This window comes from Mesocricetus auratus, unplaced genomic scaffold (assembly GCF_017639785.1).
Source record: "Mesocricetus auratus isolate SY011 unplaced genomic scaffold, BCM_Maur_2.0 Super-Scaffold_2245, whole genome shotgun sequence".
Lineage (NCBI taxonomy): Eukaryota > Metazoa > Chordata > Mammalia > Rodentia > Cricetidae > Mesocricetus > Mesocricetus auratus.
In genome coordinates this window covers 1,511,774-1,530,046 of record NW_024429180.1, presented here as the reverse complement: position 1 = coordinate 1,530,046, position 18,273 = coordinate 1,511,774, and the positions used below count along the sequence as shown (strand labels likewise).

General features: G+C 45.4%; 1 protein-coding gene across 1 annotated transcript in view; it reads right to left on the bottom strand.

Annotated features, from left to right (window-relative positions):
* Positions 1 to 18,273, bottom strand: part of Tmtc4 (transmembrane O-mannosyltransferase targeting cadherins 4) — a 58,452-nt gene that overhangs the window by 22,180 nt on the left and 17,999 nt on the right. Inside the window, exons 6-11 of the mRNA XM_005079433.4 lie at positions 7,783 to 7,883; positions 5,748 to 5,840; positions 5,129 to 5,293; positions 3,513 to 3,715; positions 2,124 to 2,295; positions 1,476 to 1,607 (exon numbers count right to left, since the gene is read on the bottom strand). Of these exons, the coding sequence (XP_005079490.1) occupies positions 1,476 to 1,607; positions 2,124 to 2,295; positions 3,513 to 3,715; positions 5,129 to 5,293; positions 5,748 to 5,840; positions 7,783 to 7,883 (866 nt within the window). The remainder of the gene's footprint in view (positions 1 to 1,475; positions 1,608 to 2,123; positions 2,296 to 3,512; positions 3,716 to 5,128; positions 5,294 to 5,747; positions 5,841 to 7,782; positions 7,884 to 18,273) is intronic.

The window sequence follows — 18,273 nt, the reverse complement described above, 5'->3', positions numbered from 1 at the left end:
TAAATCCTTAGCAAGAGGACAATGGTGGGATTGATTATAATGCCCCGTGTAGAGACAGGAGTTCCCCCACAGCGAGGAACTACATAAGCAGATCGGGCAATTGGTGCTGTCCACGCAGGGACGTAAACGTAAAGGAAATCCTGTGTCTATGAAGTTAAACTGCTACTGAAGTTGACTCACGGAAGACAGCGGTTGCTCAGCAAAGCAAAGGCAAAAAGTCCTGAAGTGAATCACTTTCTCTAAGACTCTTAACTATAAAACACGGGTGACAGAGGGAAAGACAGAGGGCAAGCAAGGGAGTCACAGCTTTTATGGACCTGTCTTCACTTTGGGGGGGGGTGGGGAGGTGGGGTTTGGGGGGTTGGGAAGAGGGGGTTGGGGAGGTGAGGGGGGGTCACAGCAAGATGTGAAGTACTCATTAGCTTATTTATGTAAGATGTTGTCTGAAATTGCTGCTTTCCTTAACATAGAATGTAGAACTGAGAACTTGAGAAAACTCCCCCCATTTCAGGACCCATTCACACGTTCTAGGCAATTCCAACCAAATGAGCTAAGACAGCTGTCCGTATGACACTACAGTCTGTACACTAACTAACAGGAGACTCCCACCCTAAAGCCTTGGCCCAGCTTCAGCAAACGGAATTCTCTTCTTACTGTTCGGCAGAGCCAACGTGAACGTGAAATCTAAAAAGCTAACATCCCCCAGGGCGCCTACTATGTGCTGACCGTTGTGCTATGGCGTCATCACTTCCTCTGCTCCCACAAGAGGCCTTGCAGGCAGGCATTATTCCTTACCCAACAACAACAACAAAAAAAAGAACACTGAGAGTTTGCACAGCTGGGTAAGTAAAAAAAAAAAAAAAACCTCAGATTTAACCAAACCTACAAGTGAGGTAAATCCCCTCTAGATCCCCCCAACAGAAACACTGCCAATGTTAAAAGCACATACATCCATGCTTATCTAATCTGGCAAGAGGCATCACCCAGCAGAGGACTCAGGGCGGTATGTGTGTGAGCTGGTGGTCTACTTTGAACATCCAAGTGTGCTCACAGGTACCCCCACCTTAAGCTTGAAGGGGGGCCAGCTGCCGTCACCAGTGCGGATTCTGTAAGGTGTGCTTGAAAGATTAGGACGGGAGCTCTACGCAGCCCCAGCCTGGAGATGAGACACCACCCCACTCCCAGGCTCCTCAAAGTGAAGTGACAAGAGGAACAGGAGGATGGGCACAGCTCTAAATAAATCTGTCTATTGGTACTGCTTGGTTTTAACTATTTCTTTAGAATATAATCATTTCCTTTAGCTAAGTACAACGAATCATAACAAACTCACTGAAAAATAATAATAATAAAAAACCCCACAAATATTTGATGATGGCTAACACCAGTTTCTGCTCCGTGGTTAACGTCCTCACTCTGCTGGAGGACTTAGACCTTCCAGCGAAGTGTTCTGAGGAGGACTCTGGTGGGCGAGGTACCTTAGCATTGAGAGGACACACAGACAGGGCGCTCCGAAACAGCCGGTCTTCGCTCCGCCACTCGCCACTGCGGATCACACATCTCAGCGCGTTGATGAGTAGAATGCCCAGGACGACGGCGGCAACTGGTTTCTGGACAGAGTTGGCACACGTCATCAGTAAGCCACATGTGGCGGTTACGGTTCTTGGTGGCAGCATTCTGGGTTGTCATATATATATGTATGTATATAGTTCTTTCCTTTTTCAGGTTTCTTTTTTACTTTATTTTCAGTACGTACGCAGGCATGAGCATCCGCCTGTGACCATGTATATATGTATATAGTTCTTTCCTTTTTCAGGTTTCTTTTTTACTTTATTTTCAGTACGTACGCAGGCATGAGCATCCGCCTGTGACCATGTAGGCGCCACAAGAAGATACCAAGTGTCTTCCTTCACTATTCCTTACTGCTTCAAGACAGGGTCATTCACCGAGCCTGAAGCTGGCTACTTCTGCTAGGCTGGCTGGACATTGAGTTCCCAGGAGCTGCCTGTCTGGGAGCCCTCAAAGCTTGGGGTTACAGGCACACGAAGCCATGGCAAGTGTTTTTTACATCAGTGTTGTGAGTCCAACCCCTTACCCACTGAACCATCTCCCCAGCCCCATGGTACCTTTTTCTTAGTGTGTCTGCTTAGGGCTCCGAAGCCAAAGGTCAGCAGCATGCAGTACCCAGCGCTGGGGAGGTAGAGGACACGCTCTGCGACCACGAAGCCCACTCGGAAAAACAAGTTGCTTGCAGGAAGGAAGGGAATCACAAGAAATCCCAGACCCAGAGTCAGGATTCTGGAAGATGAAAAGTAATGGCTAGCTTAGACTTTCGAAGAGAAGCTCCTCACTTGACGTGATTAACACAGACTGTTTCTTCGTTTCCCGCCGTCAGTTTAGAAAAGGTATTAGCAAGGAAAAGGGCATCAAGTAGAGGGAGTTAAGCTGACAGCACGGAGCAGGGCACTCAGCGGCCAGTACATGGGGAAAAACACCCGAATCATATGCTTGTATCAAGTCAGAAAGATTACATTCAATCTATCCTTTGCTTAATAAACACTGGTCCCCAATAAATTCACGTGTCTTACATGTGACCCCCCGCCACCAACCAGAACAATATAGAAATAGATTAAATTGTGTAAAATTTGAAAGAAACAAGTATCTTTTTTTGTTGTTATTGTTGTTACTGTGTCACAACCAGCAAAACACAAGCCAGTATTCCATGAAACATATATAGCATCCTCGGACTACTCTCTATGTCTCTCTGTCTTATAGGATGCAAAGGTATAAATGAAGAAATGGGGGGTCACATTTGGTGGCGCCTTCTGGGACCCTGTGCCTTACAGTATTTTGTTTTAAATTCTATTTCACATGTATAAATGAGCCGATTGGGACTAAAGTTTGCTGCTCTTTAGAATTATCAGCCAATTTAAGCACACAAGTAAGCAGAACATTACTTTGAGAAATTGCTCATTTACTATCATGCAGTTAAGCTTTGTGGAAATCATCTTAGACAGTTTTTATTTTCACGGAAACTATGTTTGTTTTCTCCAATTATTTCCTCAATAACCCTTTGCAAAAGATCTTTTTATCTGCTGAAAAAGTATGGTGTCTCTTTGGGGGCAGCAACCTATTTTGTGCCTGACAACAAACAGAAAGGAACACAGAATTTGCAAGGGTTTCTTGGAAGGAAAACTGTGAAATAATGGACCCAACACACGTCAATTACACTCTCTGTTCTGACCATAAATTACACTTTGCCTCCTACAGCGAGATCTCCAAGTGCTACTTAGAAGGGAGGGGGGCATGGCAGTCATGTCTACATCTCCTCCAGTTTCCCTCCTACTGGTTGAAGCCAACCATAGATTCCCACCTTGTTGTAGCCATACATTCAGGACAAATGTCCTTAGACATCCTATGCACAGAGCTGTTAAAAGTGATGGGCACTGGAGTTAGCAAAAAAAAAAAATGCTTCTGCTGGGTAGAAGTTAAAATTCCATGCTGCCTTCTCTTACCTTCTCTTGCAGCTATCTTCAGAGCACAGAGCTTGGAATATTAGGCCAATTAGGCAGAGCCAAAGTGCCGCCAGAGCAATTACCCTCCAGTCACCAACTGACTTAATGAGGGGGATGCAGCCCATTGACCAATCAAAACACAGCCACCAGGGACACAGCAGCAGCCAGGCATTCAACGAATAGTAGTAATTATAGTTTATGGCCTGTCAGTCAAAAGAAAAACAAACACTTACTAGATCCTGAACTTGAAAGAACACACATGTCCTAACTTCACTTCCGAGGCGTTCACAAGTTCCTGTTCCAGGGAGCAGTTGTGTAAAAAATGAAATGCTGCCCATTTGTAGTCTGGGCATAGGAGTGTAACCTGTAATTTATTAAATGCATCCACGTTTTTAATACTTTATAAATAAATAAAGCCAAGCCACTGGACCAGGCAATGCAGGTGTCATATATCCGACCAGGCTATGGGTCATTTACATAGTAGTACCTAATGCCTCTGACTCCGTCAATGTGAGGCCGGCCCAGGTGTCAACAGTGCGTCTAACCATTTAAAAACGGAGCTCAGCCCTGAGTATTTTCTTGGTTTCTCTCTGTAAAGTGCACAGCTAGGAGTCTGGCTTGAGGTCGTTAGGAAAACAGGAAAACCTAAGCGAATAACCTTGATGCTGTCACAACAGCGTGGTATTACAACACTGTGTCCTGTCTCAGCTACACCAGTTTCCCGCAGCAACAGAAACGGGGTCAGGAAGAAGCACGTTAGTAAGAGGGACACCACCACAGAAGAGGCTGCTCTTCCTTCTTTTCACGAAAGCAATGGTGGTTGGTCCTCTCTCTTCTCTGTGGGCCTAAAGCCACAGATTCCACAAACCTAGAATTTAACCACAGACTGAAAATATTCGGAAGGAAAACAAAATTTTTCAGAAGGTTTCAAAAAATCCCAAAGCTTAAGCTGGCCGAGCACCGAGTGCTTCCCTGAACCATGTGAGAACAGAGAGCAGGCATTGCGTCAGCAACAGTGTAGAAGCTGGGGACGGCTCTGAGCACGGAGGAGATGAGTGCAGGTTATATGTAAACACTCTTACCTTATCAAAGAGACTCCAGCACCCCTGGGTTTAGAATTGTGGAGGGGGGAGGCGGGGGCTCTTGACATTAATTCCCCAGGGACACACAAAGATAACTATATAGAGACCCAACACACATCTTTCCCAACAGCACAATAAAAGGTTGGCGTTATCTTGTTAAAAACAGGATTTATCTACTTATTAGGGACTGGGGGATGCGGTGGAGGGGCAGAGATGAAGACGGGGAAGGATGAAGGATCTACAACAGTGGTTCTCAACCTTCCCAACGTGCCACCCTTTAATAATACAGTCTCCCACGCTGCGGTGATCCTCAACCATAAAATTATTCTTCATTGCTGCTTCATAACTGTAACCTTGCTGCTGTTATGCATCACAGTGTAAACATCTGCATGTGCAGGATATCTGATGATGTGGCCCCTGTGTAAGGGTCATTTGACCCCCACAAAGGAGTTGAGTCTCACAGGTTGAGAACCACTGATCTACAGACCAGAGGGAAAGAAAATGATTGCAAAGAAGTCCATGCTCATGACTTACCCTAACCAACAGGCTGTCTGCAAAGGAGGCTGGATTGTCCACCTCGGTAAATGCTGGTGGACCGGTACCCATGATTTTCCAGCGTACATAAAGCATGCTAGTCCCTCCGAGGGTGAGCAGGGTCATTCGGAAGAGGAGACCTCTGTTCCTGAGCACACCGGTGTTCTGAAACGACACCACAAAGTTCCTGCTGTTGGAAGACCTTTTCAAATAAAGCATAGCGTGTGGTCCCAAGTATTTAGGAGGCTGAGACAGGAGTGTGGCCACCTTGGTCCATATGGTCTGCCTAGAGGCTACACAGAGTTCAAGTCTAGCCTAGGCAACATAGTAAAACTGGTTTAAAATAAAAAAAATAGAAAAAAAAAGGGCTGGAGATATAGGTTAATCATAGGGCATTTGCCTAGAATCATGCAGGCCCTGGGTTTAATCCCTAGCATTGCAAAATTAAATATACCAACCCCAAGTATGATTACTCCACCTAAACCATTTGACACGGTTCATTAAAAAGCTGCCTACTTTTGTATTCAAATCACAAGAAATACTTGGAAAACAGCATTTTAAATGGGCTGGTACTTGACATTTTCCATGTCTGGGCTCGAGATAAAAGCATGTAACTCACCTCTAATGATTTGCCCTTATGTAGTGCCTTTTGGACAGTTTCCAGAATGTTGAATTTTCCTATCACCAGGATGTCGAACACAGCATTTAAGCCCTAAGAATCAAAGTGTCAGTTAGTCCGGAGAGCCTGACTCTGGTGGGGGCAGAAATCACAGTCACACATTTTCATTGTTTATACCCACACAAGAACTCTGACGATGACCATGGACAAACTCCCAGGGATTTAAGAAGAACAGCCGCATGTCTGGATGAACCTAACCCATGGTGTGGACTCCACCAGTGATAGTCTAGTGAGACCCTGGCAGTAATGACCCCGTGGCCTACATTTAGGAGCATGGGCTCCTATGAGAAGTTCCCCAGAAGTCCTTGTTCCCTTCCTCCTTGTCTATAACTGTAAGAGTGGTCAGCTACCAGGGCAATAATTAAGTATAAGAGGAGAACATCAGTCATCAATCTCGCCAACCCAGCCTTGTACACAGACTCTACCCGGCTGACTGAGGCCTGGTGAAGAGGACAGACACATCACTCTCTGAAGGAGAGCTCCAATCGTCCACTGGGCACAGGACTGGATTACATCCCCAGGTCTGCTCTACAAAGAGAGACTCCAAGGACGGGTCAGGTCACGTGGGTGGCATACAGAGCTTAGGAAGGCGTGAACTGCTCTCCTGGAGTTTTGGTCTAAAAGCTGGACTCTCTCCTCTTTGTCTCCCCTTCCTTCTGGCTGTGACACAGCTGCTCGGGCAACTCTGCACATGAAAGACGCTGATGTGTGCACAAGCAAGCCTCCTTAGACACTGTGCAGAAGCGCTCACTATTGTGAGGTGAACAAATGTGTGAAACCACTGGGCAGCTCCCCCATGGCTCCACCTACACCAACGGCTCCCATGACATCGTGATGGTCAGGCTGCTTTGACAGCTATTCAGAGCATACTCGTGCGTCGGGTCTAGTCTTTACTCTGTGGATGACTTCGGAAGGCAATATCATCTACTGGAACCCCCTGCCCAGTCTGCATAATGGGGTCGGAATATCCACGGTATGTCTGGCGAAAGCTGTCCCTGGCATGACTGGGCTCTTTTTAATACGGGGTTTTGTGGCAAAGATGGTCAGAAATCATCAGAAGCCAGGGGTAATTTGTGGTTTTCAGAGCAAAGATGACACTGCTGCCCAACCCTCTCCCACAAATGCTGGAAGTCACTAATTATCCAATCCACAGGCCACTGCCGGGTTAAACAATTTGAAGAATACTGATTTTTATTCACTCAAGTGACACGCGCGATCATCACGGGTCACAGAAGACCATCTATGCTGGACTGTAAACTGTTTTTCCAGAAGACAGGAACTCCCTTGTCTGCTGATACCACCTTCTCACACCGCTTACTTCTTTGCCTGGAGCTGTGGGACTGCCGCTGAGGGGGGTGGGGTAACAGGAAGACTAAGCCAAACACAAAACTGGTACTTACTTCTCCATCCAAGTTAGAGGCAGCAGCATCAAAATGCTCATAGTTTATTTACGTTCAACCCGACCTTCAGCGCTTCTGAGGTGTTAATAAATTCTGGAGCGACCTGCAGACCTTGCTAAGTGGGATGTCTACTCGGAGGTCTGAGGAGGGGTTAGAGATCCTGAGCTAACTAGCTCTGGGATGCTGCTGTTGCTATGGATGCCACTGGTCCTCAAGCCACACTTGATATTAGTATCAGGTTTCAGAGCCGCAGTCCTCACTAGGATGTCTCTGTCACAGCAGTGCCTAGCAACCTCCACAGCATTTTAGGACAACTAACACTCCCCCTCCCTAAGAACGTCCCACAGATCAGTTCCCACCATTCACTAGTCGTGGTCAGGAGAACCAGCCAATTCTCCACCTGAAACGCATGGTGGCATGGTGGCAGCCAAAATCGTGAGCCCAGAAATGGGTAAAACCTCGGGCTGGTGATTACATACAAGCATAAGAGGACACAGGAGTGGGATAGCCCCACAGCATCTCTCTCTTGCAGGGAATCCATGTGTGGGAGAAACAGGCTCTATCTGAGCTCTTACCAGCACAGTGATTCCTTGCTCCTTGCACAACATGGCTACGGCTCCCAGAATGATACTCAGCAACACCCAGAGGGTGGAAGAATGCGTTCTCTCCTTATTACCTGCCAGTAACAGAAACACACAAATCATGTTACAGTAATGTCCCATCCGGCCGGCCCCAGGGAGTAACATTCCAAGCATGCACCTCAGAGAGTCACTAACCTAAGTTTGGTCCCATGGTGCACCCTGACTGGACAATGCTATCTAAATAGAACACATGTCCCATCTTAATGCACTGAGAAGCACTGTAAGTGAGCTCCGGCCACAAAGATGCCACAGCCCAGAGTTCCCATGGAGCATGTTGCTTCTTCCCGACTCGATGGCCACTATATAGGTCCATTCTAGCAAGTGGCACTGAGAATTCTGACCCTGCGAGCAACCCATCTGATTGCAGAATGACTCCAGTGGTCCCCACTGCTATCACAGAGATAAGGCCTGGGCTCTGCACACCAGATGGCTTAGGCTGAGTCTGCTCCTCTCTATGTACAGTCGTTCTGATTCTACCACCACAGGGTGCTTAATTCCCCAGCACTCTCGACCAGTAAAGGTCATGGGTCTGTTTGGGCTCCTACCCTATATGGGAGCTAAGTATTCAAGAGCAAGTCAAAAAAGTATCACTCAACATGGAAACGGATGAGAAACCTGGAGGACAGGGATGGCAGTCAATGGCCACCACACTAACTTTCTGAGGCGGCATGTGTACACCCATTGCTGTCTGCGACCAGAGCCGAACAGCTGGAAGGAGACAGAGTCACGGGTCGGCCCCACCCCTGCCCCCCTTTTAAGTCCTCAGTCCTCATCTAAGTGAACAAACACTGCACGTCCTTGGGAGAACCAATCATTAGTATGTCCGGGTACCACTGCAAGGACATTACATCTAACTTCTGCTCTGTCGTTTCATTACTAACACACAGCATCTAACGAGTTACTCCCATTTACTCCCCTCACCTGTAAGATGGGGGTGATGAACCTATCTCAGGAAACGAGAGGGGAAACCTATAAGGGAGTGACTTGCCACTATAAATTACATGAAAGCAAAAACATACCTCTAGAAACACATGTGGACAACCGACTATAGTAATTAGTGAGTGAAGAAGAAAAAATAGAGAGGAAGTCATACTTTTCACTGCAGAACCAAGTTCTTAGCCATATGTACATATAAAAACCAGATCAAACAGGAAGCACTTTTAAAAAAAATCACTCGATACAGTGTGGAAACCACAGGGATAGCTGATAAACTCTGCATGCAAATTTCCTCAGGTCAGGGTGATGAAATTTCTATGGGGCTTCAGTTCAATGGTAAAAAGGAGAGGCTGGTGAATTATCCTGGGATAAAATGTGTGAATAATGCAGTGCAGTTTCTAAAGTACATCATGGTTCTCATTAAACTGCTCACTCCAGAAGCCAGCAATAAATGCTTGTGTATGTGTGCATGCGTGCACAAGTGTGCATGTGTGTGCACATGTGCATGCCCTGACTGGATATAAGCCTTATGATTTATTAAGGACTGATTGGCAAAGCCCCAGGATAGAAGTCTTTCATGTCCTGCCAATAATCACCAGGACCTGGAGTGCGCCAGAGGTGATCTCAACTTCATGCTCTCTGCGTGTGGGCTAAGATACCTTTCAAGGTGATGAAGCCTGTAGCTAGCTGAACTCCTTGGAAGCTCACGAATGCATGAGCAGCACCATTTTCTGCCAGGACTGACACCTGCTGTTGCCTTCAGGCTAAGGGTAACCCTCGTGAGTATGGCTTTCATTAGTGGCCTTGCTACTGTGACCACCTGGCACCCTCTAACTTCCCTGGTCTATAGTCAATTCCAGGCATAGTAGCCAACTCAACAGATTCCCACTTTGCTTTGCTTGTCCCATTCCCCTGGGCTAGTGTGCCTCTGGCAAAATCCTACCCTTCTTATGAAGCTGTCAAATGTCACTGAAGCTGAGAAGCCACACCCCCACTCTCCCAGCAGTCTCCCTTCCCAATTCATTTGCTTTATGGCAGCTACAACAGCAAGTGGCCCGCCTGTCTGATTGCCTGTGGGTAGGTGTCTCTAACTGACACCCCAGATTAAGTTAGAAGTAGCGGTAGCCTACAAGCTGCATAACCCTAACCCACAATCCATCAAGACGCTCTTCAGATATTAGAGACTGGGCTTTTCTGTTAATGCCCCTAATGAGAATTCCTCAAAATGAGACATATGGTTGGTTGATGCTTTGCTGAGGGGACAATGCTGCCTATCACAGGAAATTATTAGACAACAGGAGAATCTCTAACCAACTGTGTTACAGATATTGCCAAACGACTTTGGTGGGCGGGACCATGCCTACTGGGAAACCGCTGGCCTCAACCAGTACTACTCAGGTTGAGGGTCTGGAGCCCTGGGCTTAGACATCGCTAACAATGCAGAATTACAACCCACCCAGGCCTACGGAGTCAGGAATCCTAAGAACGGCAACTAGCAGGCACGGGCCCTTTTAACATGCTCCCCAGATCTCTGGACACTCTACAGTCCCACAACAACACCCTCGGCAGCAAGCGTGCATTCAGCTACATTGCTGGCACCCTGCCTGGCTTCGAGGAGCTGAGAGCTGCAGACAGAAGCAGCGTCCAGCTGACTCTGAGTGGCAACACATGTTGGGAGGATGAAGGCGAATCCCTTCCAGGATGCTTCCAGCAGGGGGCCACCTGACCTAGACTTGAGTAACTTGAGCACAGGCATGAGCGTCTCGTAACACAGCCCATTTCACTTAAGCTCTGGGCCATTAGGAATATTACTCCTTATGCTGAGCACAAGCTTGCCTTTCTGAATTTCACGGCTTAAGCTTCAGGCTATTCGGGTGGCAGAGGGCCTGGAAGTCAACGGTTCTTCAGTAGGAACTGTTACGTATTTATCTAGCTGTGCCAAACAAATGAAGGGTGATTTTACTTACACACATGACTTACATGTATGCGACACCAGAAGACCACACTTAGAACCAACACCATTACCGAAAGCTACTATACTCGGCAGGATTCCGATTCGAGGTTTTTGTATGTCCCAGGGTCAGCATGAGGGGCTGCAGTCTGGCCTCATTCCATTGTAATTGTGTCTACTGCTCGTTAAGCCTAACTGTCCTATACAGTTATAACTGACAATACGCTTATTATGTCGCTATCAAAACTTCATATAAAGAACTTGCAAACAAAAAATGTTATACAGTGGGATTAGCTAGACCCAAGGTCTATGCATCTCGATGAACTCATACAGTTAGTATGGCCATCCTGAAGATGGGAAGCTTTGCCTTTCACCACCAATTCTACCTTATTTATATTTTTAAGGATCTGATTTACAAAGCATTCTCACCTCATATGTCTCACCGAGACATAATATGATTTTCTAAAACCTAAATTTTAAAAGCACAACCCCCCAGATCATTTTACATATCTCCCTAGACAAATGGAATTACTTTCGTGCTTCACTTAAATATAACATAATGAAGATGAATGTCCTCCCCATGGGGGTGAATTAAAGTCCAGGTCCCTCATTAAAACATGCAAAGGAGGACTCTTGAAGGCACCCCGCTAACACAGAGCTACATACTACGGAGCCTGTGAAAATGAAGGGCTCATGTCCCATCCATCTAGTCTAGAATTCAAAACAGCCCTCTTCATGGATGGCAAACATGTATAGACTTAATGGAATGTATAGAAACAAAACAAAAAACAGCTTGTGGCTTTATCAAGCTTTTTTTTTCCCCTAGGGTCACCCACAATTGCACTACACTTCTCTCTCATACCCTGTGCCGGCTGGCTTTTGTCAAGCTGGCACAAACCTGACATCTGGCAAGAGGGAATCTTATTTGAGAGAATGCCTCCATCAGATAGGTCTGAAGACAGGTCTGTTGTAGAATGTCTTGGTTAATGATCAACGTGGAAGGCCTGGATCATTATAAGTGGTGCTGTCCCTGGTCTGGTCATAGGGTTGTATGAAAAAGCAGGCTAACCCAGGAGCAACAAGCCACTAAGTAGTACCTTTTCCTGTCTCTGCCATCAGCTCCTGCTTCCAGGTTCCTGTCTCGAGTTCAAGGACTGACTTCGATGTGGAAGCGTAAACTGAAATATACCCTTTCCTCTTTAACTTGCTTCTGCCACGCTGTATCGAAACACCAGAAAGCCATGAAATGTCCCATGCTCCTACTGCCTTCACGGCATCCTCCCTTTCGGCCTCTGACGTAACACACCCAGACGAAAACCTATGCGGTGGAGACACAGCTTCAGCATCGGTAACCACTTATTATTAGGCGTTGCCTCTGAAATCAGCGGCAATTTCAGATCAAAGGCAGCACTTCAACGGTCAGTTACTAACCTCGACAGCTTGGCCGGCAGAGAGGCAACTCCAGACCTGCTACTGCCAAGAAGCAGGTCATTAAAGCTAACAAGTACTTGAGATTTATCTCGTCCCAACCTAGAGTCTGTAGACTGGTCTGGAAAACCAATGTAAAAATGTTTCACATTGTATACGGATTCTATATTAAAATTCTACTGTTGACAGACTACAATTCATCTCACTGCTTTTTTTTTTTTTTTTTTTTTGAGACAGGGACTCATATCCCAGCCTGGCCTCAAACTCACTAGGTAGCAGAGGATAATCCTGAATTTCTGAGCCTCCAGCTTCTACCTCCCTGGTGTTGAGATTACAGGTCTGGTTCATGTGGAGCTGGGGACTGGACTCAGAGCTCTGTGCCTGGTATGCAAGCACCTACCAGACGCATACACAAAATAATTAGCAAATAAATCTCTCAAATCATATCATTCAAGCCAAAGGGGGGGTGGATCTTCTTTACAAACACGGAATATGTCTGTGCATTATAAACCAAGGTCAGCCAACTGACACAGCATTAGTGAGCTTCTATTTACCCACCAGAGGTGGGTAAAAACCTTAAAGTGGGAGACAGGCTCTGAGTTCTGGGACAACCCCGTTGAGGGTAGTTTTACCCATGCAATTCCCCTAAATTAAGATTTACTTTTAATCTTGGTTTGTCAAAGCAATAACTGCTAACCGTGGCCAGTAGGCAACATAACCTAGGTGAGTTTAGACTTTATGTTTTTGTGGTGGTTTTTAACCAGGCAACCAATGTCAGCAACTCTCCTTCCAAGTATGTACATCTCAGTACAGTGACAGAAACGCTAGGCCACTTTGTACATAATACCGAGTTAACGGTTTCTTTTAACTCCATGTTTATTAGGAGTCTTTTATATTGCCACATTTCTTATGCAATTATGCAATAATACCAAAACATTAGTAAGACTCTCAGTGTAATAAAATATAGTTAAAACTCAAGTCTTTTCATTTTTAATTCAGCCTTCAAACCTCTTCAGGCTGGAAGTATTCCTAATATGTAAGAGGCCATTTCATTTTTTAAAAATTATGTTAACATAAAAGGCATAAGGAAAATAGATTAATTCTAAACTTAGCAGCAACTGTGAGAAACAGTAAAAATAAATCTCGAAACAAATGTTGCCTCTAGTACATTTACATTTATTAACATCTTTGTGCAGAAATAAAGTCTCTCTAAGACAGATAATCCTGACTTGTACACAGCTCTATACAAATACCCTTACTGGGAGTTCACTGTCCCAACTTTATCCAGACTGATAGATTTTTAAGCTCAGAAGACTGCAGGAGAACATGACAAAACCATTTGTCGTCATCCTGACAGCTTAAGATCCAGAACGTGAGCCTCCATCACTTGCCCTCCCCCCATCTCAGTCAGTGTCTCTAAGACGATACAGAGCATTAGGTCAGTGGAGGCAAATGCTGAGAAGTGACGGGGAAAACTCCAGCCAGCAGAAAGACACTTGTCAGCACTAACACCCACAAGTGCCAACAGATGTGACCAATTTAATGAAGCGTGTGCCTCCGGCTTGGCACTCCTTCCGGAGGGGAGCTCTCCTTTCAGCAAAAAAGCAGCACATTGTACAAGCGAAGCCCTCTCCACCACCCTCTGCCTGGCAGCTCCGCCGAGCGAAACTGGCACATCGTGGTGTGTGTGGGAACCGCGCCACCACGACAGGTGGTCACAACTCCGTAGCTGCCAGAGCTACAATGAACATCACACTCTTGTGTTCCAAGTGCTGGAACCAACCAAGCCTGCTTCCACGCACGGAAGGAGAGCCGGACTTGCTGTCCTCAGACAGGGGGCCGTGTGGAGAAATTCGAGCAAGGAAGGAACCCAGGAAAATTGAAGGCAGAGAAGAAAGATACATATAGAATACCACTCTCAATGGTTTACTGGCAATGGCTTCAGACTAAAAACAGGTGTCCCTACGACACAGTTAGGCAGTTTTTTTGTTTGTTTTTGGTTTTTTGTTTTAGGCAAATTCTTATACTGTACTCTAGGCTGGCCTGAAACTTGTAATTCCCCTGCCTCTGCCTCCCGAGTACAAGGTGACAGCTGGGAATCGCCCAATTGGCTAGGCTTATTTTTTTTCTAAGCATTATGAGTCTTAGTCAAAACAAACAAACAAACAAAAACCAACATATCTTAAATGAAATGGAAGGGAATGGGTTCTCTGGGTTCCTGGCTGAACTACAACATGACAGCAGCAGATTAAGAAAAAAAAAATCCTAAGAACTGAAAGCGAAACAAGCTCTGAGATCTTGTTGGCATTCTGCTGAGCTGAGAAAAAGTATGAGCTCTAACAATGTAGCAAGACCTTCCCCTCTCTGGGAAACCCCGCCTCCCAATGTGAGTGAGACTTCCCGTCCTAGTTGAAGGCACTAGTTGAAGAAAGGGTTTTTTTTAACCACTCTAGCAAGCTTATTGTACAGGGCTTACCCATGTCCAGCCTGAAATAGCAGGCTCTGAGAGAGCTTTTGGTATTAACAAAACATCTCATGAGAATAGCACATTTTTTAGTTTGGGAATTTAAAACAAAACAAAACAAAACAAAACAAAAAACCATGCACCTTCAACTCATCTGATTTTATAACTTTTTTTAAAGTAATGTCTGAGGCCTTTATAAGAACACTTTCATTAAAAAAAATCTCGTTCAAAAGAGCTTATAGGATGAAAGCACAAGAAAGAAAAGAAAAAAAGAAAACACGGGTAGAGCTCTGGAAACGACAGTGAGTAGATTTCCCTCCATTTTCTGAAAATGCCAGGATGTGAGAGCATAGCAGAGTTGCCTCCTAATAAACTCAGGCAGCCTAGGATTGTTCAGAGTTTATAACAATACAGACTGCACCTATAAAAGAAAGCTAATGGGGTTACCAAAAAGGAGCTATAGCCTCTCAGAGAGGCTTCTAACTAGTTAAACTCAATTCAGAGCACTTAATTTCTGTTCCTTATAAAACAGTATTAACTCGGTTCCAACGTAAAAAGCTCTCTTGAACGCCGAATTTACATGTAACTAAAACCGGACCTCCTCTTTATTGACTTCATATATTCAATTTCTCCAAGTACAAAGACCAGGTCTTTAAGCTGGTTGCTTTAGACACTAAGCCTCGACATTAAACAGCATGATTATTTTCATTCCAATAAAAACTGTACTTCTACTACAAAAGAGTTTTAATTCTCTGCTGTACTTACAAACACAGGCAAAAGCATCGTGCTACAGCATTAAGCCATAAGGACTGTTTGGCCTGTGTTCATCTGAACTGCCAAGCTAGGGAAAAGAAGACTAGTATTATTTAATAAGACACATGGACATGGAGACACCCAAATGCCTCTTGCTATGAAAAGCTGTGTTCTGCTGGAAGCCCGATAGGATGTCAAAGGCTTTAGTGGAGCAATGGCCACCCCCATCTATCCTACAAATGCCACAAAAAAGGGATCTCTTCTTGAGTACATGCAGAGAGGTAGAGAGAGGGAGGGACACTCTAAATAATGCGAAGCTAGGGATGTAAGTCAGTGGTAGAACACTCAACGGGCACATGTAAATCCCTAGGTATGACCTCCAGCATGTGAAACAAAAGTATTTTTACATATGTAAGTGTGTGTGTGTGTGTGTGTGTGTGTGTGTACACATATACATAGAAGACATATGCGGTTATAAATCCCCCCGCCCCCACGGGGTTGTATGGCCTTTGTCTTTCTAGGTTTTGCAACACAGAAAACCTGTTGGAAATATATGGCACCTTTGTCAAGAGGCAAGGGGACAGTTGGTGGTACACAAGGGACAGAATGGGAGTTGTGGGTAGGAGGAGATCTAGTGGCTGATGCAACAAAAGGTTATGCCACCCGCGTACAGAGGAGGAAGGCAGGTTGCTCATCAGGACATCATGATGGGGGAGTATCCTTCTGCATATATATTTCTCTTATTAGTTGACGAATAATAAGTATAAGCGGGGCTACAAGAGGAAGGAAGGGGGAGAGAGGGGGGGGGAGGGAGGGAGGCCTGGAAGAGAAAACATGCTGCTGAAGGAGTAACATGCCGGATTATAGGTAAGCCACAGCCTCGTGGCAACACGTAGATTAATAGAAACGGGTTAATAATTAAGACAGAGCTAGCCAATAAGAAGCCCTCACTATCGGCCAACAATATTATAAATTAATAAATGTCTCTGTGTGTTTATTTGGGGCAATGCGGCTGTGGGGCCAGGCTGGAAAGGAATTCTAGCAACAACATAAAGTCCTTAGGTGATTACAGTGGGGGAGGAGGGGAGGAAGACCAGGCCTAGAGCCCTGCTCAAGAGAGAGAAGGGCTTCCCTGCAAGGAAACTAATCAGACTTGGAATCTCTGTAGACTTGCCGTGGAAATGCAAGGCAGAATCCCATCCTTCTGTAGACAGAAAAACCAGGAGCACAGACAGACAGCAGTGACATTAGTTCACAATGATGAAGACTCTAGAGACAGGGACTTCAACCACCCACTTCAAACTCGCAGAAACCATACTTATCTCCAACTCAAGCATGCTAGGGCAAGTGAGCCACCAGGGGGCAGAAAGGACGCAAAGATCCAAGACTGAGGGCATCTTTTGGGATCAAGGCACCGAGGCCCGGAATGAGTACACCAACTACCACAGCTTCATCCTTCCCAAAGGCCAACTAACCACAACGTGTCGGTCAGAGACCAAGGGGCGGTGACTCCACGCGCTCCATCAGGCCTACTCTTTCCCGTCTTAGCATGAGCTCAAGTTAACCAGTAAACAGAATTCCGGGGAGACCAGGTGACCACAGACAAGACAAAGGGCTTCTGTGAAGGCTCCCACATCTGTCCTCTGGTCTCCTCACTGCCTCAGGGATGTCAAACAAATCAGTGTCTACTCATTATCCTAGCATGAGTCAGTGCCACCCCTGTCCCTGATCTGCAAACATGAAACATGTCCAGGTTAACTTCACTGGAGACAATGATAAACTCAAGGGCTACTCATCTCTTTCCCATGCTAGAGTAAACAAAGCATACATGATAAAACCGTGTCACTGGACCAAAAAAGAAAAGTATAGGGCTACCAGTTCTTCACCAACTTCCCAGGAATCAAAGTATGATTTAACAACAACAACAAAACCATGACACACTGAAGTGCCTTCGCCCTCACCATCGGTGTCTAAGACTCCATGCATATTTATTTTGCCTTTTCAGCTCTAGGGATAGAACCCAGGGCCTCGCCTATGCCAGGAGAGCGATCCACTACTAAGCTAAACTCCCAGTCCCAAAGGCTTCATAAACCAATTACTTTTTGTACGGATGGCCCTTAGAAACTATTTTATGATTATAAAGGAATACGTGATATAAATATTAATGAACAAATTCAAGAACCGGAACACAGAAGAGTAAAAAATCCAGGAAGGGAATACAAAATAGCTTCAGTTTTTGTTTTCACCACTGTGAAAGAATAGTCCATTTGAAAGCCTAACAAATGTATCAGTTTACTCATTAGAAGGATTTTTAGTGTTGTGATGATGTTTCCCTATGACTTCACAAGAGCAATCTTTAAAAGCAGTGGGAGGTTCTATATGATACATCCTACATGTTACACCTATTGCTATATAATATTTAGTATTTAATATTTAATATAAATACTTCCTTCAGAAAGCTCTTCCGATGACTCAGTTCCATTCTTAATTGCGAGTAGTTTTTTTTTTAAATATGGTTGTGCTAAGATTAATAAATGACGACTTAAGAGACATTTCTGAAAAGAAATCTACAAGTCTGAAGTCTTAATTCTCTTGGGGGAAATGTCTGAATGCCGAGAAGCTCCTACCTCACGTTCCTGTAGATTCTGACTGAACTGCCCATGCTAGGACATCAGTGACATTTTCAGTAATAAACCTGTCTGTGAGGGGTGGGGGAAACTCCCTCCCATTCCTGATTCATAATCTTAGGGAAAACACAACTGGTGCCACCATCTCTTACCAGCTTTGCTGTGAAACTGGGGTGGACACAACCTCCCCAAATCATACCATCATGAGCTGTCACAGTGGGGAGACCCGGCCCACAGAACTGATGGAGGTGTGCCTTCCTGCAGAG